Raw genomic sequence first — 23,343 nt, 5'->3', positions numbered from 1 at the left:
CAAAATTCAACAGAATCCTTCATTTAAGCATATCCGCTACTTCCCCAGGCCATGTTGTTAAGAAACGTCAAATTATTGCAACAGCAAAATTTCAACATCAAAATATCCTTTGGAAAATGCCACTATCACACATTTCTTTAATGATAAACTAAAGCAACTTAATCTTGAACTTCCTGAAAAGTACGACAGAATAGATTATAATTATCACAGTGCTGAAGTCATAAGCACATGAAAAGGAAGAGTCAAACACCGTTCTGAAATTTTGAATTTTTTTTCATTGTTTTGTTTCAAAATAAAGATCACACATTGTTTAGAGACAATCTACAACTGGAGTTACAAAAAATAGTTGCCCAGGCAGAAAGCACACACAGCATCTGTTACCTATACACATTATGGTTACAAGTGTGCCTGCATAAAGAGAATCATAGGAAATATACACAAGGCTGTTTAAATATACACCAGAGTGTGTTCCAAATCAAAAACCAATGGCCAGTATGTTACAATCACTTACAAGTAGACAAAAGAATGGCAAATCTGTACATGCCTCCGACTCTGACCCGGGGCAGTTGAACGCGTTAAACACATACACACAAACGCGCTTGTTGCTACCTGCCCCGAAGAGAGGGAGGGACTATAAAAGATCTTAAAAAAAGAAAGGGATGAGTGGAGGTGAAAAAGACGTGGCTGGTGAATGGCTAAAAGCAGAGTGCGCAGTTTTCTCTGTTCTTTGTACATCTATGCAGTAATAATTCAAAGGGCTTCAAAACCAACGAAAAATCTGATATTACAATTTACAATATATAACAACTCATAACTCAGAAACCACAACCAAAGAGGTGAGAATTTACACTGAAATGCACAAGATTTTCTTTTTTCCATTTTGTCGTTTTTTTTTCTCCTCATACCAAAAAAGGGCTGTAGAAGCGAGTCCACATTTACATTAGCGAAGGTTTACAAATGTACAATTATACAATCAGAAGTATGTATTCACTACAGGGGAAGATTATAGATACAGATTGGACATCAAAAACCAGAAAAACTACAAAGTTATATATATATATATATATATATATATTTATATATATATGCAAAGGTCTACACCAAGTATGCACTAAATAGTTTATAGAAGCAAGACCAAAAACGTCTCCCATGCTAAATGTCTGCGTGTTAGCAATCAAGTGTTAGCGATAATGTGCGTGTGTGTGTTATGAAAGAATATGCGCGTTAGAAAGGTGTTGCGAAGCAATAAAGTGTGTTTGCGCAAGCCTACATGATCAAACGTGGGATAAATCAAATATTCTCTCATTTCATACAGGACCAAAAAAGGACCATCATTTAGGTAGTAGAGTGAAAACAAAGAAATGCTAAAAGGGAGAGAAAAAAAAAAAAAGAGGTCACAACAACCCGGGGATGACTCCGTGATGAGGGGAAGGTTTCATCCATTCCACCCCATCCTCCTTACGTCATCGGGTGTGGACAAACACGCTCACACACACGCGTGCACACAGACCGGCATCCTACAGGAGTTATGGGAAGGATTTACATGATGCCATTAGGGGGTGCACAGAGTGGGCCGAGGTCAACACCGTTCTTCATGTAGTACTTCTCCAGCTTGGCCAAGATGTGCTTTCCGTATGTGTACTTCCTCAGCGTCGCAATATGGGGCCGGATCTACACAAAACAACCGACATCCACCATTCAGTCACAATTCATCGGCACAAAGAGGAAAAGACGACATACTTATAATGAAATATAATCCGCACCTTGTGCATTACAATCTTGCGTTGTGTCGGCTCGGCCACATCGATCATCTTCTGCACAACGTAGTTGGCGTACTGGTCCTTCATCATAGTGTATAAGGCACTGTGAGGCCCGTCTGCCATACTGCACACCTCATCAATCAGCATCGCCCTCTCGGCACGCAACGAGTGGGTCACGCACTTTTCCACCACGTTACTGGGAAATAAAACACACAAAGACCCCTAAATAAGACATTTCTTCCTGTGCACCTTTGTGTTGTGGTAGGGATGCTCTGATTGATCGGTATTGGCCAATAATCACATATTATGACTCGATCGGTACTCACTACACACGTCTGCGGTGCGTTACGACTCCACGGAACCGGAGCTGATCACGGCCGCTTTAATCAGTGCTTTTGTTTATACCAGCAACGTTTCTGAAGCAGCTCTCCACGCTGCTTGGCTAAAAATAGTCTTTTGTGAGTTGTCACAGCGTGGAGGATGGAACAAAACCTCATCGGAGCCGTAAGGGATAAAGGTAACATAACATGCTGATCGTGGGCTGCTTTTAAATGAACATTTATTTATAAAACAAAATGTCTTCTTTGGCCATATTAGCCTACTCAATAGCATTAACACAGGCTTTACTTCTTTCAAAATTTATCTGGAACGTCACCATTTCTGTCACTGCGAACACACACACAAATTAAACTGTCTGCCTGATGAAAAAATGTATTTTAAGATTTTTTGTTAATATCTGCATTATTTATGAATTATTTTATCCACCCACGACCCACCCGCAAACAATCAGAATGAATTTTTTTATTACCCGACCCGTGGATTATCCGCAGTGCCCGTTAAGATTTGTATCGTAAAAAGCGCTATACAAATAAACTTGAATTATATAATCGTGACCGAACTGTTTTGTTTTTTCAGAAGTTTAAATGTTTCTATTTATTTTTTCCTCTTCAGTCTTATATTGGACAGTATTAAACCTTGTGTTACATCAGACTTCTACATGTTGGATTTTAAATGTTTCTGTTTATTTTGTCCTCTCTCTAACATTGGACAGTGTTAAATTCAACCTAATAAGTTGCATCAAACGACTGTTTATTTTGTCCTCCACAGTTTTCTATTGTATAATAATAAACCTTGTGGGTTGCATCAGACTGCTCCATTTTGTTTGTATTTATTTTTGTCTTATATGAAGTATCCTTATATACATAATGTTATGCATAAACCCCATTTTAAAGGCATATTAAAATGTTCACTGTATAAGGAATAATTTTGTGATTATTTATATAACATTATTACACGTTATATAAAGCTTGAAGCATCATCGGTATCGGGCGATCACCATGACAAGAATTCAGTACTCGTATCGGCTGCAAAAATCCTGATCAGAGCATCCCTTTGTGGCGGTTTAACTTGCATGCGTAAATGCTTTGTGCGCACCTGGCAAACTTATGCTGGCTGAGCCCCAAAACATTTCCACGGATTTCAGATACAATCTTGCTTTTGTCCTCCGCACGGCCGTGCTCCAACACGTGCTGAATTACATAATTCCCATACTGATCCTATATGGGAAAGGAAAGGAAAAAAAGGTTTTGATGAGAGGAATGGATAAGATCCTGGGTCAGTACAGAAAGAGACTGCTTCATAAATTACCTGGACCAGCTGCTCGGTGTGTTGATGTATTTCCTCCAGTATCGGTAGAGTCTGCTCAGGCAGGCAGTGCTCCAGAATACGCTGGATCACCCGACAACCATATGGGTGTGTAGACAGTGCAAACACCTGCACAACACACACAGTTATTAGTTAAACATACACAGAGACAAAAGTTTTAAATACACTTCAAAATAAGCCGTTCCACAACCACGACTGGATGATAAAGCAGTTTTTTCGCAACACGGGCAAGTCACAAAATGCATGTTAGTAGCCTTTTTCTATCCCCAGGACTCATTTTATAGAAGAACATGGGGCCCATAGACTACTTATTTACTGTTGCAGCCATTTTGGCCAGTGTGGTCCACTGAAGAGGAAACACTGAATTTGACAAGACTGCAGTTACACAAATATTTGACAGGATTTTTTTCAAGAGATAATTTTGGGAAGGATAATTAATAGCTTTGTTCAAAAAAGAATGCACCAAATTGATCAGAATCGACAGTAAAGACATTTAAATGCTGTTCTTTTGAACTGTCCATCAAAAAACATCACTGTTTACACAAAAATATTAAGCAAAGCATACAGCTTTGCCACAGGAATCACATGAATAAAATATATTTAAAAAATATATTAAAACAGAAAAGTTATTGTAAAATTAAAATAATATTTTACAATATTATTGTTTTTATTGTATTTTGATCAAACAAATCAGCCTTGGTAAGCATAAGAGACATCTTTAAAAAAATAGACAAACAAACAAAAACCTTACTGACCCCACTTTTGGACAGTATCAAGTCAAGCTTTCTTTACACACACTATATCATTATAATATTTTAACAAATATAATACAACCAATTATTAGAATTATTAGTTTTGTTTTTCATTAGACATGCAATATTGGTATTTGTGCTTCTTAAAAGTGCACTGCACTTCCAAAAATCACAAAGGTTCCCATGGTACACACACTTCAAGCCCTACTATTCAAACATACAGCTTTCGCACAGTTCAATAGAGACGCACCTGTCCTTTGAAGGCATCAATGATGAACTGAAGAGCATGAGGCTGGACACACTCAATGCACTTCTGCACCACATGGTTGCCATTTTGATCCTTCACACACTTTAACACGTGTCCGTCTAGCTCCCGAACCATCTCATTCTGCAAAAGACACCAACAAATAAGAATCAATTCACACACCTGTAACTTCACCATAACAATGTGAGCATGCAGCCTTTCATAAACTTACAATGACTTGTTGGTCCGAAGGGATAAACTCCAGAGCTTTTTGAATCACTCTGCAGCCATACATCTGCAGCGCCAGGGATAAAACATGTCCACGGATCCGCTCAGCCAGCGCCAACTTCTGATCGAGACTGCCAAACTAAACACATAAATGGCTTTTAGCAAATAATTCTCATTTTAATTGACATCAGGTACACTCAAACTAAACTGATGAACTTTGCAACACTGGCACTGTTATTTTCCACCTTTGAAACGACTTGAACTGCATGAAGCACTATATAAATAAATGTGACTTCACTTGCACAATGCAGTACCAAATAAATCAGGTTCAAGTCAGAACCTGCAACCTCCCTCTCCTCATGTGTGAAACTGTGTGGTTCATTAGACACTAAAAATGATGCATGTATCAACAAAAGAGCTTCGTATTACCTCAAAGAACTTCTGGATGACATAATTTCCAAACACGTCAACCATGAGTTGGTAGGCCGCCTGTAGTATCTCATTGAAGACCAACTGACGTTCTGCAGGACTTGCTCTCTCCAGTTTCAGCTGGATAAACCTGCACACAATCCAATTGGTTTTTAAAACATTTTGGAAATTTTATTTATTATTCCCACTGTTATTCAAAGTGATGATACTGGGGTACTGACTTAACTAAAATTTGTAAGCTGTAACAGACATCTGCTTTACCTGGAGCCATGTTGGTCCTGAGAGAACTCCATGACGTGTCCCGCGATTTCTCTCAGCTGCAGGTTGGGGTAACGGTTGTTTCTGAAGTCCTCGAGCAGACGGCTACGTCCTGATGGCATCACGTCAGACATGCCGTAGCGTAGCCGTGATGATGGGAAGAGCTGGCTGCTGGGACTGAAGAGAGACGAGCCTGTGGTGGCATTGCGGTACTTGGCCTCAGCTCCTGGAGCTGCAGAGATGAAACGCCCGCTGCCATTGGTCAGTCCACCTGAGGGGAGGAGCCAGAGGTGGACATGCATTAGATTCAATGTATTAAAGATTTTTGATGAAAAAGGTAACTGAAGCATACATACTAACCAAGGTTAAGACTGCTCGAAGATCCATGAGTTGAGAGCGAGGGTGGCGGGGTGAGAGAGTGGGAGGGGCCTTGGTTTGGAAGAGGCATGCCAACAGGGCCAGGGGAGGAGCTAAAGCTGAGGCCATTGTAGAAGCCCCCATGGCCAATAGGGGTGAGGCTACTGGGTGTGCGCTTGTACAGATCAGAGCTACCCGTCAGAGAATCTCGACGGGACCCACTGGAACTGGAATTAGCCACTGCAAAACAAAACCATACATAAAAATTAAACCAGGGTCAAACTAAACAGATTGCATTCAATGCAAATATCAAACAACATTTGCAACCCATTTCTGTAATGTGTCTCAATTAAAACTTCTAAACAGCCTTGGCAACACTGCCTATGAAACAACTGGAAGTTATTAAATTATGATATTATGGAATATTTCTGAAATACTGATGCACCAAATTTTTTTTTTTTTCCAAACTAAAGTTAGTTTTTTTATCATAAATTAAATGTATGTAATAATCAACACTCAAATAAAAACAGAGCTGATAAACATTTAAACTGCACACAAGGCACTTTCTGATCTACTTTCATTGGAGAAGCACTAATTAAACATCAATGTTTTGGTTTATGATTTCAGCTGTCCAAAACCTTTCCAGATAAATATATGAGGATGCAGAAATTTTGGTGCATCACTACCAGGAATGAACATTCAAAAACCAGAATGGTTAATTTCTGAATTTATGTTGATTTTAAAGTAGATGAATAGCCCTCCAGCAATATTACAGTGATTTTTATTCTCAACATACCTAAACTTGAGATCACAATACCTGCTGTGCCAAAACCCCCGAGTGCTGCTCCAAGCGTGGCTCCCAGAGAAGAAGAAGGGTTGGCATTGAATCCAAGTGAGGTGCTTCCTGGCTGAGCAGAGCCTTGTGAAAATAGTGAAGAGCTTTGTGAGGAGGAGCCTGGGGAGCCACTCCCATAAAAAGAGCTTCCTCCCAAAGCCCCACTCCCTTGCTGCCCAGGACCCTGCTGGGAACTCAATGCACGGAACGCACCGCTTGCTCCACCACCAAGACCGGCATTAGCCCCACCTGCTGAGGCGGCAGCAGCAGCGACTGGGAAAATAAACAAACATTTGTTGATATTCAAATACAACACAACATTTTGAAAAAGTTTAATGGTGGTCTGTTGACTCTGCCACCTTCATTTGTCATGTTCAAACATGTACCTGCTGCTGATGGGCTGATGATAACCGATGCAGGGGCCATAAGTCGAACTGGGCCACCGCGAGCACCTGTATTCACCACAAGAGCACCTGTCGGGTCATAATACGCTGCCGGAGCTAACATAGGATAACCTGGAAAATAACAATAACATCTTCATCAGACATCATTATGACCTTTAACATCTGATTTGTTAAACAATTCTGACAATTTGGTGCTCAGGAAACATTCCTTTTTTCTTAATGTTGTGGGCTTTTTCAAGCTTTATTGGATAGGACAGTAGAGAAATGACAGAAAAAGATTTGGGGAGCTGGATCAGCAAAGGACCTCGTGACTCAAATCAAACTCGGGTTGTAGTATACACAGTTGTGCTATACGTCAGCGCACTTACCACACAGCTATCAGCGCCGACATCAGTAAACATTACTTATTATCAATGTTGAAAACAGTTGTGCTGCTTAATATTTTGTGGAGACTGCAATGCATTTTTTCAGGAATGTTTGTCACATTTGATCAATAGAATACATTCTTGCTGAATAAAGCATTCTTTTAACAAAACAACAAAAAACAAAATCACAACTGTAGTGTATATTCACAACTGAAATTTCATTTGCTCTTCAGAATGTTATTTTATTCCATCACTTTTCAGGCCAAGAAACCACAATTTTAAAATTGACTGATACATTTTGGGGTTTTCTATAATTATGAGGTTAAACTCTACCGATTTCTGTTTTTTTGGCAACCATATAAAATACCTCAATGTAGGGCTGGGCGATTTGGCAAAAAATTAAAATCTTGATTTTTTCAGAACATTTGACTGATTTTAATAATTTTTAACTAGTCAACTTAGAAATGTAACTACAACATGATTCAAATTATATTTTTTGTTTATTAACTCTCTATTTAAAGAAAATTTTATTCCAAGTGCACCACACATGTTGTCAACATGATGTAAATGTTAAACAAATCACTTAAGTATCTTTGCAGAAAAGATGCATGAACTACAACTACATCTTGTATAAGCTTGTCTTATACATATTATATGTTCAACTATAATGAGGAAAATGCCTTTAAAAAAAATCTCAAAAGTCAAGGTAATTCAAATTCAAAATTACAGAAGATATAACACCAGTAGACTATTATCTATAAATGTTCTGTAAAAACAACAGCAGCTTTCAGCCTGTCACTATGATGCAAACATGTAATATCAGACATTCAGTAGTTACAGTTTTTTTATTTGCTTTCGCTGCTTTTCCATAATTTTTTTTATGTAAACATGGACGTATTTGACTGTTGCAGTCACATCAGTTGCAGCGTCTCATGCATGAAACAGCATTCTAAAAATGCGATGCTCAAGTTAACAGAAGTTCACTCCCATATTCTTGCATGTTTTTTCTATTCCACTGCCTGTGTAGCATCTTTGTCAACAAAAGCGCATTTGGTGTGATTGGCTCCTAGCAATATGAGCGCGTCACACGTGAGCGGTTAATCACGTGCACCGACATGCAGTCTGATCGATCTTTTCTCTTTACTGTTATCACTGGCATATTCTCAAAGTGTCTAATTCTAAAGTTTGGTAATATTTCTATTCAAAATCGTGATTCCTCAATTTCTAAAAAATTAAATCATGGCAAAACATTAAATTCGAATGAATCGATAAAATCGGAAAAAGAATCGCCCAGCCCTACCTCAGTTCACAACTTTTATTAAACAGGAATAGCTTCATTGTGAACAGCCCTTTAAAGACATATCAAGAGTCCTTTACCAGGTACACCTGCTGCCAGCCCCTGTCCAAACGCCAAGGCGGAATTCACAGCTGCTGCTGCTACAAGCTGCTCTGTCTGCTGACCCTGCTGTCCTTGACTGGGAGTCAGAGGTCGTTGGTTTCCACCTGCACGCATCACCTGGAGCAAACAAAGATCAATGATTGGTAGATGAGTTCAATACATGCATGTTGAGACTTTCATACTTCAGAGGGCTGGTTGGCTGAACTCTTACCTGCTGTTGGTTCTGCTGGGTCTGTGCTGCTGACTGCTGGTTGGCCGAGTTGGAGGGGGTGGCAGCCTGTTGTTGGAATAGGTTGGCAGGATACACACCCCATGGAGTCACACCATAGTACTGAGGGGGCATCACTGCTGGACCTGAAAGACACAAACATGCACGTCATCTCTCAGATGAAGGGCCAAAGCACACTGTTTTCGGAGCAGGCTCAGGGGCTTTGAAGTACACGGGACAGCGAGTCGGCAGCCATTTCCTTTGCCTTTGTACTCTGCTTTAGGAGCATCGAAGCAGGTGTGTGTGTGTGGCTTAATCAAGCAGACTGCCTCAATCCTAGAGCTAAATCTCAAGCCTCTGGAGGATGCAGTCCAAACCCTCAGCCATCATGAGCAACACTTCTCATCCACTCCAGACTGTGACTGCTCAGTAGAGAACCCTGTAGCAACAGACCAATCTTGCCACAGAAACACAGTGGAATGCAGTCTACATTTCTGTGCCATCATCATACAAGCACAAAGAAATCTGCTGCACTAAAACACTTTCATTATCAGGCCACTTTCAAATTTAAAACATTTGTACATTACTGAATATGGCATTGGTTCACATTTAATATGCATTTATACTACTATTCAAAACTTTGTGGTCAGTAAGATTTATTTATTTTTTTTGTAAAGAAAGGATTTTATTCAGCAAGGATGGCTGATTGGTTAACTGTAGAATATACATTTTGTAATATTGCTACATTGTTTTTCTTGTTGCTTAGACTATGTTGTAATAACACGCAATTTATTTGGCAAGCAGAAAAACTTAATGTTCACAAAATGAATCCCAAAAGTGTGATCAGAACCTATAAGTGTACATTATATCTTTACTTTACTGGACTCATTAACATCCTTTACAATGAAAATCATTTTTTACTTACACCAGAGATATCTTGAAACACAAACTAAACATATTACATATTAGGGGTGGAACGATTCAACTTACTGTTCGGTTTGTTTTTATTTATAACAAACCATATTACAGATGCGTTGTCAGATTTCAGTTGATCCACAGTCCTAGTGCGTGCTGAACCATGTGTGAAGAACCGTACGGTTTGATTTTTTACCGAGAACCGTTCCACCCCTATTACATATCCATCTTAAATTTCAACCATGAGCTCTCACCTAGAGTGGCGGCAGCAGCGAGGCCGGCAGCATATGGATCAGTGCCAGGCGGAGCAGCGCTGATGATGTATGGATTCGGTACAAATGCAGCTGGGGCCAAACCTAACACACAAACAATAAGACACCAAGTTAAATAAAACACCTGAAACTTTTGTCCACTAAGTCTGGACAATCATATCTACAGTCGAACTCACCAATGTGTTGTTGTTGAGCTGCGGCGAGGGCATACTGCTGCTGCTGGGCCGCGGTGAGCTGCTGTACTGCCAGAGCACTGGACCTCTGGAACAGCTGCAATACATAATGCTTTTTACAAGCATGAAATTTATACTAAACATTTGCATTTGTTTACATTCATAAATGCAAGGTCTTGGAAGCACATGCAAATACGGCTAATAATTACTTTTCCAGAATAACTTCTAAAAAGACTGAATGGTATTGTGACACATTACTTCAAACAAAGGTTTTCAAAGTTAGCCTTCACATGTGTAGCCTTTGATGGCAATTAACTCAACACAAATATTTATAAATACACACAAGCTTTCATTATTATTATTCTACTGTAATTACAGACTTGATCATTGAAAGTGCTAGCAGATTTAGATATTCACCTGCTGAGGGGAATTGTAGTCAAATAGGCCAACAGTAGCAGCTGTGGAGTCAAGAGGCAGCTGGCCTCCAGTGTAATCTGCAAACTGTAAAGTCTCCATGGAAACAGATTCCATGGGGTCCAGGGTCACATTTTGGGTTTCGATATTTGAGAACTCTTCTGCTGGTTTTGGCCCTGCACCTCCAGCCATTTCTGGCCCACCCAACTCCACCTCTGGACCAGTCGGGGGGCAGTTACCAGGAGTACGGCTGGGTGAGAAACAAACGAGAGTTCTGTCTTCAATACAAGTTAGAAATAATGAAAGCATACGTATGGAAAGCAACACAAAGAGAACTTTTAAAAGTTTGGGGTCGATAGGATTACATTTCATTACACACAAGTCTCTTATGCTCAATCAAGGTGAATGTATTTGAACAAAAATGCCATATAAACAGTAATATTGTGCAATATTATTACAATTTATAATAACAGTTTGTTATTTTAATATATTGATTTAAAATGTAATGTATTCCTGTTATGTCAAAGCTGAATTTTCAGCAGCCATTACTTCAGCTTTCAGTGTCACATGATCTTTCAAAAATCATTCTAACAGGCTGCTAAATATTTTTTAGTGAAAATTTATACTTTTTCAGGATTCTTCAGAAAATACAAAGTTCAAGAGAATTTATTTAAATAAAATATTTTGCAACATTATAAATGTCTTCACTGTCACGTATGATCAATTTAATGCATCCTTGTCGAATAAAAGCATTAATTTCTTTAAAATTACAATAATGATACTTTTTTAATGGTGTATACCTAAAATCCTTAACGTCAACATCAAGTCCATTCTGACTGGGCAGTCCATTGGGGTTATCCAAAACATCCGGCTCTGTCTCTTTAAGTTCCATCCGATCAGGATCAAAGGTTGTTTTGGGTTTTTGCTCTACCCTTTTCTCAGGGTCATCCGCCTCTGACTCCCTTGGACCCTAAGTGAAATAGAAAAGGAGATTGAAGTGGAAATAAGGACTTGAGCTGCCAATATTTACTAGCCCTATTTTACAAACCCATAGGATTTTTTAAAGTTTGGAATAACAGAATGGTAGCAAATAATGAATTTTCTGTTTTAGGTTAATAAAGAATGAGAAGAATGTTTTGATGATGAAAGAAACTCACAAAGGCTCCTTTGCGCAGACATGAGTCCATTTTCTCAGCAGGAGAGGAGCTAAGAACATACTCCACCATGGAGACGCCTAATCCACCACTTTCAGAACGTGGCGACAGCACAGATCCGGCCTCTCCAACGCCATGGAAGCCCTGGCCTGGTCGGCGCTGCACCATGATTGGCTGGGACACTGAGTGATCTAGAGAAAAAAAAGGGGGCATTAGAAAGAAAAATACTAAATATGTAAATTTACAACTATTGCATCTTAATCGCATGCATACCAGAAGCTCCCCAAGCGCTGTCTCTCCACTGGTCCAGAAAGATCCCTTTTGGTCCATCTTTCCCTGAATCATCGGTTTCCCAAAACTTCTTCCCAGTAAGGAGCTGCTGCAGAATGAGAATATCAGACAGAAACATTAATACATAACGAGCGCAAAAAACAAAGCTTCGGGCAGAAGATGTGGAAGGTAAGGACTCTCACCTCTCCCATAACTCGGCCCTCTAGTGCAAGTGCCTGGAAGTCATGGTTAAGTTCATCCATTGATCGTACCTGTTTTAAAAGTTATACAATTATTATAAGATTTAATTTGATAGCAGTAAAAAAGAGCTGGTTTTCTGGTCACTAACTTCTACCTGGTTGTCTGCATGAATGTTGTCACCAGTCGGCCAACGGTGTTTGCAATTGTTGTAGCCAGGCTGGTCACCATGTTGCCGCTGGAAGAAGTAATCCACCATGGCGTCATCTTGAGAGCGTCCCGCTCCCTGCGTAGGGGGAGGGGCCTGAGGAGATGGGCCAGGTTGGGGGGTGTGGCCCGCAGCACTCAGCACCACAGGCATGCTGGGTAATGGCCTGTCAGGGGGAGGCAGTCTCAGGTGGGGGCTGAACGAATCCTGCCAGAGCACAGCTTTCCTCTTCAACACACACGCTACGCTCATTCCACCAGAGACTGTAACACAAGAACAAACAAAACACTATTAACCCCAAAGGCATCTGGGACTGCTTTGCACTTAAAGCGTATTCGGTTCCCGTATTACCACACCTGTATATCTCAAAGCAAGCTGAGAATGAGAAAAGCTCACAAATATTGCCGGTAATATCAACGGCAAAATCAAAAGCAGCTTCACTTATTTTAAAGAAATCAACCCTAGATGGATGTGAATAGTATATAACAGCACAGTAAATCAGAGAGAGATACAAAATCAGATGAATAGATTCCAGTAAAGACAACATAAAATAAAATCCCTGACCCATGAAAATATAGGGCTATGGAAGAGAAGACACATATGGACTGGGCTAGAATGAGGTCAGTTCAATCCATCAGTGTGAGAGTCAGCGTTGGGCTGGAAGTGCTCATTACTACATTGCACACACTTGTTGAGGCTCAGTGGGGAAAGCAGAGGTTGTTGTTCTAGTTAATCAAGCAGAGCGGGCCTGTCAAAAGGAGTCATTTCATTCTCATTCAAATGTGCGTCTGATATCATTGTCACAAAATGACTTTGACATACTGGGAAAGTCAAGAGTCGAAACAATGGAGGAATTTCCACTAGAACAAATTTGATGATTTCCTGATGAGAAACAGACAGTTTGTAGCTTGATAAATATACTCTTTGAATAGTGAACTTAAAGGGGTCCTATTATGCTCTTTTACAAGGTCTTGATTTTGTTTTGGGGGTGTACTAGAAAAGGGTCTCATACTAGGTTGTTCGAAAACACATATTTTACATTATTACAACACCTTTCTCCCCAGTCTGGAATGAACAGCTCAAATAGTTCCTGTATCAAATGAAGGCCCACCTTCTGAAATACGAAATGTGCTGTAATTGGTTAGCTGGGCCAGTCTGTGTTGTGATTGGCAGCACTCGTTGCCTGGTCGGGAAATGTCATGCCCTTACCATAGCTGCCTGCTTTGAGCTTCAGTGTAAATATTGTGTCAAAATCAAATCAATCTGAGCGTGAGTTAAACCCGGATGATTGTAAGCACTCTAAGCTCGTCTACCTTGGGAAAGCCAGTGTGTCTCCGACATAGTGATAACACTCGTTTTCTTCTCTTGTGCAGCTCAACCAGGTCTCGTCCCATTCGTTGATCTTTGTGATATCACAAATACCGGAAAATATGCGTTGTAGTCCAAACGAGTTGTTCGTTGTAGTTTTTGAAAAGTGATTTCTGTTAAATAAAATATCTCCTTTTGAAATGGACTTTGAGCTTTGTAACTTTGCAGATCTTTTTTATGCTCAAACAGCAACATTACAGACTAACTAAAGTTGAAAAAGTGAAAAAGCATAATAGCACCCCTTTAAATGTTTCATTACATTAACGGCATTACAACGCTTCCAGCAGTACGGGGGAAAAAATTAATAACTGTCATATTACTAGATACACTGACAAAGTATAAGCGTTGTAATTCAAAGTACAAAACATTTTACTTCTGACTGTGTCTAAAGTTCACTAAAAAACTGAACTTGCTCCACTGATTTGAAAATCCATAGAATTTTTTTATGAATATCACATATGTACACAATCAAGCAAAGAAAAGGTTAGGATTATTGCATGTATTCTGCAATTGGTCTACCAATTTAACTTTATAACTTTAAAGCAGTATCACAATTTCTCTTACTATTGACACACAACCAAAAAAAAAAAAAAAAAAAGATGCCTGTTTTTGTCAATGTACATAAAATAAGCAAGGTAATCAATGTTTTTCTAAGGGAAAAATCATGTTATCATTTAGGCCACATGCCACGTAAGGGAGACACTAATCAGGAAAAAAAACAAAAATCTAAACCAGCAACTTCCAATATATATATATTGGTAGTTGCTGGTTTAGATTTTTGTTTTTTTTTCCTGATTAGTGTCTCCCTTACGTGGCACGTGGCCTAAATGATAACATGATTTATATATATATATATATATATATATATATATATATATATATATATATATATATATATATATATATATATATATATATATATATATATATATATATATATATATGATATATATATATAGTTTTTTTTTTTTTTACTCTCAGTGTCCTGAGTAGGTGAATAAGCTCTGTTTATCATGGATAACAGAGGGTTACTTGCAAAAAATTGAGGAATGAGAAATTTAAACCATTTTAAGATTATTTTAGTGAAAATGGCTAAAAAAAATCCTAACTACAACCACTAGTAATATGATTTCTTGGCTTATCACTTTTGACCAATAGGTGGCACTGTTACAAAGTTATTGTGGCATGGTCAGTGTGAAGCGACAATGGCACATACAAAGTTTGGTGAGAATGTGTCAAATATTTGCAGAGATACAGCCTCAGATGCAGTTTGGCACTATGCCTAAAATTTGTAGTGGCGCTGTACAAAAAGTAGGTTTTACGAACAATTAAAAATAACGAAAAAACTAAACCTTGCGATTTTTTTCAGGATTCAGAGGAAAAAATAATTTTAATTTTCAGGCTTAAGGTTCAAAAATTATTAGCATAAACATGTGTGCAACTTTGGACAAGAGGTGGCGCTAGAGAGTTTAAGTTAGAGATTCCAAATTTGCTATAGTGACTTTTCTCACTGTCCTCTATCAGTATGCCAAATTTCACAACTTTCCCGCAAGCGGTTCTATGGGCTGCCATAGACTTTCGGCGGAAGAAGAAGAAAATCACGCTAACGGATACAATAGGTGCCTAAGCCTTTTCTTTTAACAGACTTAAGCCTCAGTTACTGTGTGCTCTTGAAGAGAGTTTCATCGTTTTGACTCTAGTAACCAAACGCAACACGCAGTTTCACTGCTGAATGGAGGATGACAGACAGCTGCAGCGGAAAGAAGAGTTTGAGTGAATTTAATGACTTAAATATTCATCTGTACCTCACATTGAACTATGGAACAGCTTTAGAACATTTGAAATATAGTGCATGAAAACTTTTTGGTGCTTTATAATGTTTTTGTGCCTTTCGTGGATAACACAATAGCATACACACAATATCGGATTTGGATCGGTCTCGTCTGACCGATATCCAATCCAGCAGAAAGTGACTGTATCGGAGCCGATACCGATACTGAGTATCGTATCGATGCATCCCTACTCTCTATATGGTGATATATGTCAGCCATCAATAATAAGAAACACTGCCCTTCCATTTGAGTATTTTTCCTTATTAACAAACAGAGACACTTTCTAACAGAGTTAAATGAGCAATCACACATCATGTGGATATAAAATTGCTTTTGTGTTAAGACAGGCTCCAATCATTTAATCTTTCTGGCATGTAAACACTGCCATTAAATTTAACAATTATTCAATCAATGAAATTACAACTGGCCTTTTTTTATGACTAAATTTAACAGCAGTTTGTTTACCTAATGAAAGAGGACAAAGAAACTATTTGGGTAAAATAAACTATAATAAACTCAAAATATTAACTGTCTTGTTTAATGCTATTGCTATAAATACCCTAAAAAGACTAATGAGAGCATTTCTGGTTTCAGAGAAACAGTTTTGAACACATAGAAAAGAGGCCACCTCAGTTTTGCTCCTGCTTTCACATCTAAAATTTAACCAATCTTTTCAAGAGATATGTAGATGCAGGCCAACACAAGCAGCAAACTAATCCCAACAGCAAAATCTTGAGATTGGTGTAATCTCACCCTAAAATGGTGCCAGAGGTGTTGGCAGCACTGGGGTTAAAGGGGTCATATGATGCTTTTTTTAAAGTTCATTATTTTGTGTATTTGGTATAACAGAATATGTTGACATGCTTTAATGTTCAAAAAACAAATTTTTCAAATGCTGTACATTATTGTAGGTCCTCTATGTCCCGCCTTTCTCAAACGCATAGTTTTCTACAAAGTCCCATATTCTGACAAGCGCAATATATTCTGACAATATCGGAAATGTAACGCCCCTTTCCATAATCGTGAGCTTCATCTTTCAAAATAAATGTAAAGACAGTTAATGATGTCCTTAGTTTTACCATCAGTTCAAGCCTGAAAGGGGAACAGAGTCGCGTGATAGACACAGTGATGAAGCTCCTATGTGTTAGCAGTACACAAGCCACGGACCGTTAAACAGCTGACTCCACTGTGTGACCCTGTCTCTCTCCCACACACACACGCGTGCGCACACACATGACGCGCAAAACTTTATATTTTAACAGTCTATAGCAAATACTTAAACTAATAACAAAACATACTTACAGTAGCAGATTCAGAAGCGCCAGATTGTCGTAGCAAATGCAGAATTACCTCCTCTCCTAGGTTCACGAAATGGTTGTCCACGATGCGTTGCTGCTCTGTTGTAAGTAATCTTAAAGATTCCTAAATGCATCTACTTTCGGAAGGCCAAATAAAGTGCTTTTGCTTTCGTCTAGATACACACAGCATCTCCCTGACATTGCTGCTTCAACACTAACTGCAGTTACTGAAACCACACCTTTTTTCTTTGCGTGAACATTTGGGCAGCATTACACAAATATTGCCACATAGTGACGTAGAGATGTGGGGGCGTGTTTGAACAAGCCGTTTTAGGGGGCGTGGTAGAGTCTTAACTTTGATAAAGAATACCGCTTTGGATTTGAGACTTAAGTCTTTGCAACTTTACAGATCTTCTTCATGCATCAAGAGCTTGTAACACTCCAAAGAGAAAGGAGAAATTAAAAAGTCATCATATGACCCCTTTAAATTATGCCACACAGATCATTCTGCAAATAAAAGAGAGAGCCTTTATAGAGCTGCTTTTTTGGAGATTAAGTGTATTCCATAACCACCTTTCATAAGTAAGCCAAGTGTCTCACTCAGTTGAAATATTCACTAGGTACTGAAGCTTTCATACAAACACATGTGGTTTCACATTAAATGAAACCAAGTTTCATCACTGGTAGGAAGGAAGCAGAAGAATTTGGATGTATATTTAGAATATGCAATACAAATATGAAAGTTAGTGCAATGCTGGTAAAAGCATACTGAAGCAACACAAATGTTAAAAGAGTTTAAGAACAAACAACCAACATTTTAAAAGACACTGTCATGTAACCCTAACAACTGTTTGAAAGGACCAGAGATTTGTTGTTAGCTCCATTAGTACCAGAGGTTTTGGAAGTTGGCACACCAACTGGCTAGAAAATCATTTACTGGGTCAAAAAAAGCCCCAATCATTTTAAATTCCCAATTTAAACTGTGACTAAGATCAGTCTGACCAGTCATCCAACTTGAAAGAATGGCTGGATTTTTAAAACAACCCGGATAAACTGCCAGTTGCCCATGAAATTGCAAAACAATTTTAAGTGCCAAATTCCAGACTATTCCATTCAGTTCCTGTTTTTAAATCACACACAAGGTCGTACAATGAAATATCTGTATTTAACATCAATTAAATATTAAGAATGAATAAAATAATGATTGACACCAGAATCGCTAAGATGAAATAGTCTAAAAAAATTTTATTTTTTTTAAATAAAACTTTAAAATTCAATACAAATGTAAGAACTAATTAATAATATAAAACTGGAGAACTGGATAGGTAATGTCCACTCCATACACATAAACGAAACCCCTATTTCTGCTCTCTACCTATCAGTTACCATATATATTTTATAAGTCTGCTCTCTAATTTGTCCCTTGGAACATCAAACGCTGTAATTGCAATGCAGCTAGATTATACACCTGCACAAGATCCCCATTAGGTGTAATCCTGTACACATAGATGAAGTAATGCCCTGAGCTTCAAATCAAGATAGTACACAGAGTGAAGCAACACACTGTTTAGACAGACTGAGATAACTGTGTGCACAGCACTCTAGTAACAAAGAGGGCTCTCTGCGTCAGAATTCATCCCACACCTATTTTAAATGACAAACATGGTCCAATAAACCAGAATATTAGGTGTGGCGGGTCAAAACTATGAGTCAAAGTTTTTTGACATGACACAGGTTGAAGCCTATGGGGAAACTAGCACAGGACAGCTTTGTGAATCACACTCTCATAGCAATTTGCAACAATTTTACATTTTAGCGAATTGGTGGCTAATTTGTATGAATTGGAACAAACTTGTTTGTACATTTTCGTATATGATCTGCTAATGCTCTACTGACAGTTAGGTTTAGGGAAGGACCTTCATACTTAGGCTTTTCTTAAAATGTTGTGTTTCCATATCAAAGCAAAAAAACATACGAAATCATCACCTGGCAAAACAATGACGTTGTTCCCATGAGATGAGGTTGGCTTCATGACTTCACCAGGAACATCAATTTCTAAAAGATTTAAGCTTAACATTTAGAATATAAACTACTTGTTGACTTCTAAGCCAGTGGTTCTGAACTAGTGGGTGACAATCAGCAGACATACAAAACTATTCTAAGGGCCCATCCACACAAAGCCAGAGCTTTTCCTATACAATCTTTTTTCCCTAATTTTTTCGTAAACAGCACCGTCTCAAAAATGTCTGCATACACAAAACACACTCAAAACGATGTAGTCTACATGCCAGACCAGTATGTGGTGCTGTAATTCTGCCACAGAGAAGGGAAACTAACTGAAACTAGTAAAGTTATTAAAGCTAATAGGCACAGTAGCTTCTGCAGCATGAACACAAACATGTTGTCTGCCATTGTTGCTGTCTTGTGACGTAGCGATGTCTGACTAGGGTTGAAACGTGGGGTGATGACATCATCCTTTTACAAAATAAACAGACTGGCTGTCTTTTTTTTTTTTTTAGATTTATCTACTTTAGGACCCGAAAAATAGCAGTTTCAAGCTCCCAAAATGCCATATCCATCTGGACAAAATGCCAATATGATACAAAATTTTTACATATACAGCTAAATGCATCTCTGTGTGGACAGGGCCTAAATGCAATTAAATTAAACTAGCTTGTTAAGGCAGCACAAGAAACAACAGTGAAAATGGTTCCCATATAGTGTGTTGCTAATGTCAATCAAATTCTACTGCGTTCTGGCACAAATTCATCCGTTACTTCGTAGAAATGAGACATGTATACCCACATCAACAAGTTATATGATATGCCCTCATCCTCAAACAACATAAACAAACCAATGCAAGGTAAAAGAAAGTATGACTGACTACATAAAATGGGTTATATTGGGTTATCCATGGGAAAATTTGAGTTACCCATTGGAAAATTTGGGTTATCCAAGAGAAAATTTGGGTTCTGAAGCAAAACCAGTTGAAAACCATTGATCTAGGCTTCGCAACACCTGCATATGGAAGAAATACACTCAACTCCCACACTTGTGACTTAGTGGAAAAGAAGTAAAATCCCACCATGAGAGCTACAGAAATTCCCCAAGTGCAGGATCACAACCCGAAACTCCCCTCCACATTCATCACACGTCTCCTTATTAGCCTCTCTATTGAACCTAACAACCATCTTCTCTCTGATACTCACATTCCAGGTATAGAGTGCTACAGTCTGTTTCAAGAAGTAAAAACCCCATTCATTTTCTCCATAAGGTAATTGATTTTTAACAATAACATCCAAACAAATAAAGGCAGGCCTACTGTGAGCTACGAGGTTGGTATGCTGTTATAGCCATTATCCTGTACTTTCACATCTTATTTCATAAATAATTATGGTTAACAACAGGAATCCTGCCAAGAAACCACATTACCCATGATTCTAAAAAAATCTCCACCAATCAGAGAATCAAAACAACCAAAAAAACACTTTAGCGCCCACCTACTTCCATGAAGTACTGCGGTTTATGTAGACAGCCTCTTTAAGTTTTAAAAATACTTAAATATCTGTATGCATAATATGGCTATATTGCATGAAATTATATATATATATATATATATATATATATATATATATATATATATATATATATATATATATAAACCACATTTTTTTCAGCATCTTTAAATCAATAATTTAACATTTCTCCGTTGTTGTTTTTATATTTGATTACATGCTTCACGGGATTGGGATGGGATTGTAGCACTTTCCCTCAATTGTCTTTGGCTTTAAATCAAAAGTTATGATAACTCGAGGACTTTTTTCATCTCCATGGAAAAAATAATTACAGTACCAATGCCGCTAAAAAAAGTAGGTGGACACTGCTGTAAAAAAAAAGAAAAGAAAAGTTTTTAGACACAGCCATTGTCCTCGTAAATTACATGCACTTACAGTCGCCTGCTGCCTGATCAGGTTCGCCATTACATGACCCAAGCGCCAGAGACACCCGGAAACAAGTGCTCCTGAGCTCGGGCGGCTGTATGCACACCTCCCGGAAGTGTTTAGCGATACCCGAACTGGCTGCCCACGACCAAAGCATGCGTTCGCATCACGATAACACAAACAGGTAACAAAAGACGAGCGCCTTTGCCCACTAGTAAACCACAGCAGCAGGAAGGAGAGCGTTCCCTGGCACTAACGGTGTACACGAACCCGCTGACATCAGATGGTCGTCAAATACACGCGTTCATGTAAATTGTCACCCATTAATTCACGACATGGGATTTGGTGAGGGGCGGAACTGTCTGGCAAGGCTCTGATGAAACCTTGTAATGACTGTTACACGGTCTATACGTTTAAATAATGCTAGTTTCCAACGGAAACCGACACAAACGGGTATGTGAAACACACGAACAGGTACCTGTGCGTCCGCGAGCCGGCTCTGCGCTATTCTACAGGTCCTCTCCCCGTTAACAAAAGGCCCGGGCCGTCTGGACAGGAAGAGCACTACAGCAGGAGGAAGACCGGGGAGAGGAGGGGAAGCCACTGCCTTACAACAAAGCCCTCAAAATCACTCGTTACACCTCATAACGCCGAAATATAAACGCGCAATTAGCTAAAACGGTTCCGGATGAAAAGTCGGTTTTGAAATAGAGGGTTACTCACAGGTGGAGGATGCGGATGGTGACGGATTTCAGCCCCGGTTCGCAGCAGCTCCCTAGCTTTCACACCGACAACATGGCGGCTCGATCCAAGCAGACGCGCGCGGGGCATCATGGGTAGAATGAGAAGGAGCGCGTGCGGTTCATTGCGCCAAGAGGGGAGTGTCGTCCTTTGTTGTGCTCGAGACACATACAACAATGTACAGATTTACAAGCGCCTCATAATGTGTGACATACATCCCTACACAGTGAGCCAGTGCCGGCTTTTGATAATAAAGTACTGGGGTTTGTTCCCATTATAAGAGAAGAAGTGTTTAAATCTTGTTTTTGATTTATCTGTTGTTTTGGGCCACTTAACCCATTTCATTTCAGTTTCAAATGTGAGCACATATATATTACACCATTATAGCCATAGTCATACCTGGCCTGATTTTTTTCCATCGGCCAATTGTAGCAGTTTATTAAAATAAGACACAATAAAATGCATTCACAGGTGTCTAATTAATAATAAGTTTAATTTATTTTATTATTAATAGTTATCAAAATAAACATCAAAAAGTTCTATTTAATATAGGTTACTTATAAGTCTACAATTGTGTAACGTGAATCAAACAACAACGGACTTGTTTGCATTAATTATAATCTCAGTACCTTTAAAATAGTGTTAATATCATGAATAACAGAGGTTTTAATTATTGTAAGTACCACAGTTTGTAGCTGCATAAGCATTATGGTATATTTCACAAGCTTTTACGAGTTGCAGACTGTTGCAGACGAACAAAGTTGTAAAAACACACTTACTAATTAATTGTTCAAAATGTGATCAGTCACACGTGGTATAATCTTAATATCTTAAGACAATGTTAATAGTGTGTTAATAATAGACCCTTTAACAAATTAATATATATTGTAGTTGTATGTGTGTTACATTTTAGGGATTGTTATGCTTCTATTAGTGACAGCTGGCTAGGGGAATAGTGTAAAAATCTAATAAATAGATCACCATACTTCCACAGTGGATTATTCATATTACATTAAGATAATAGTTTTGTATTACACGTTTTCTGAAATGTTATGTTTAAAAATGCACCCAGATATGCATACATTTCCAGAACAGAAATTCTGAACATTAAAGCCAGGTTAAAATTTTTTGTTGACATATTACAGTTTTTAATGAGAGGACTTGTATATAACTCCATAAATCAGAAAATACAGTATGGAATTATATACAACATGTACTTCAATTGAAATCTACAGATGCAAATACACAAAGCGTGTAACAACTAAATGTGCAGTTTGGATGTTTTCTTTCCACTAGTCTGAAGGAAGACATGTTGCGAAAGCAAAATAGTCCAAAACTGATAAGTGCATGAAAAAAGAAAAAAAAAAAAAAACAGGTTTTGCCTGTATTGTCTTGCCTTGAAAGTAAATTTAGTCACACATTTTACCAGTGGGATCAATTAAAGTTTCTTTTCTTTCCACAAACAGCTACACAAACCATGAGTTAGTCGAAAAGATGCATGTTCCTCATTAGAAACGTTCTGAGATAACAGGCTGTTTGAAATGTGAGCAGCTACTTAACTGCCTTTGTGTACAGAGCAGGAGGACACTGGCTGCGAGCAAGCTATTTCAAATGACATTCAATGAGATAAAACAGGTCTGTCCATTGTCTTCCTA

General features: G+C 38.6%; 1 protein-coding gene and 1 non-coding gene across 5 annotated transcripts; both read right to left on the bottom strand.

The window, feature by feature from the left end:
- Positions 1-255: 255 nt before the first annotated feature.
- Positions 256-21,350, bottom strand: LOC109110962 (pumilio homolog 1-like). 4 transcript variants are annotated; one of them, XM_042745639.1, is made up of 22 exons: positions 20,957-21,350; positions 12,458-12,771; positions 12,306-12,374; positions 12,106-12,211; positions 11,836-12,023; positions 11,479-11,648; positions 10,682-10,928; positions 10,268-10,376; positions 10,074-10,175; positions 8,908-9,050; positions 8,675-8,813; positions 6,915-7,043; positions 6,490-6,801; positions 5,697-5,933; positions 5,340-5,607; positions 5,079-5,208; positions 4,654-4,788; positions 4,428-4,565; positions 3,408-3,533; positions 3,195-3,316; positions 1,764-1,956; positions 256-1,671 (listed from the first exon to the last, which is right to left on the bottom strand). In XM_042745639.1, exons 1-22 carry the CDS (start codon positions 21,102-21,104, stop codon positions 1,540-1,542), a joined length of 3,657 nt encoding a protein of 1,218 aa, XP_042601573.1. In that variant the 5' UTR covers positions 21,105-21,350; the 3' UTR covers positions 256-1,539. The 4 variants fall into 4 exon arrangements, with proteins under 4 accessions (XP_042601573.1, XP_042601574.1, XP_042601576.1 ...); XM_042745640.1 differs by having other exon boundaries at positions 6,511-6,801; positions 20,957-21,345; XM_042745642.1 differs by having other exon boundaries at positions 6,511-6,801; positions 10,268-10,361; positions 12,106-12,208; positions 20,957-21,344.
- On the bottom strand, positions 3,667-3,805 carry LOC122140890. Its single transcript, XR_006157432.1, has one exon. It is a non-coding gene; the product is annotated as a small nucleolar RNA SNORA5 (small nucleolar RNA).
- Positions 21,351-23,343: the final 1,993 nt, after the last annotated feature.

This window comes from Cyprinus carpio, chromosome B19, assembly GCF_018340385.1.
Source record: "Cyprinus carpio isolate SPL01 chromosome B19, ASM1834038v1, whole genome shotgun sequence".
In the NCBI taxonomy this organism is placed as follows: Eukaryota; Metazoa; Chordata; class Actinopteri; order Cypriniformes; family Cyprinidae; genus Cyprinus; species Cyprinus carpio.
The sequence above is the reverse complement of the archived record's forward strand: the minus strand, read 5'-3'. Positions and strand labels throughout refer to the sequence as shown.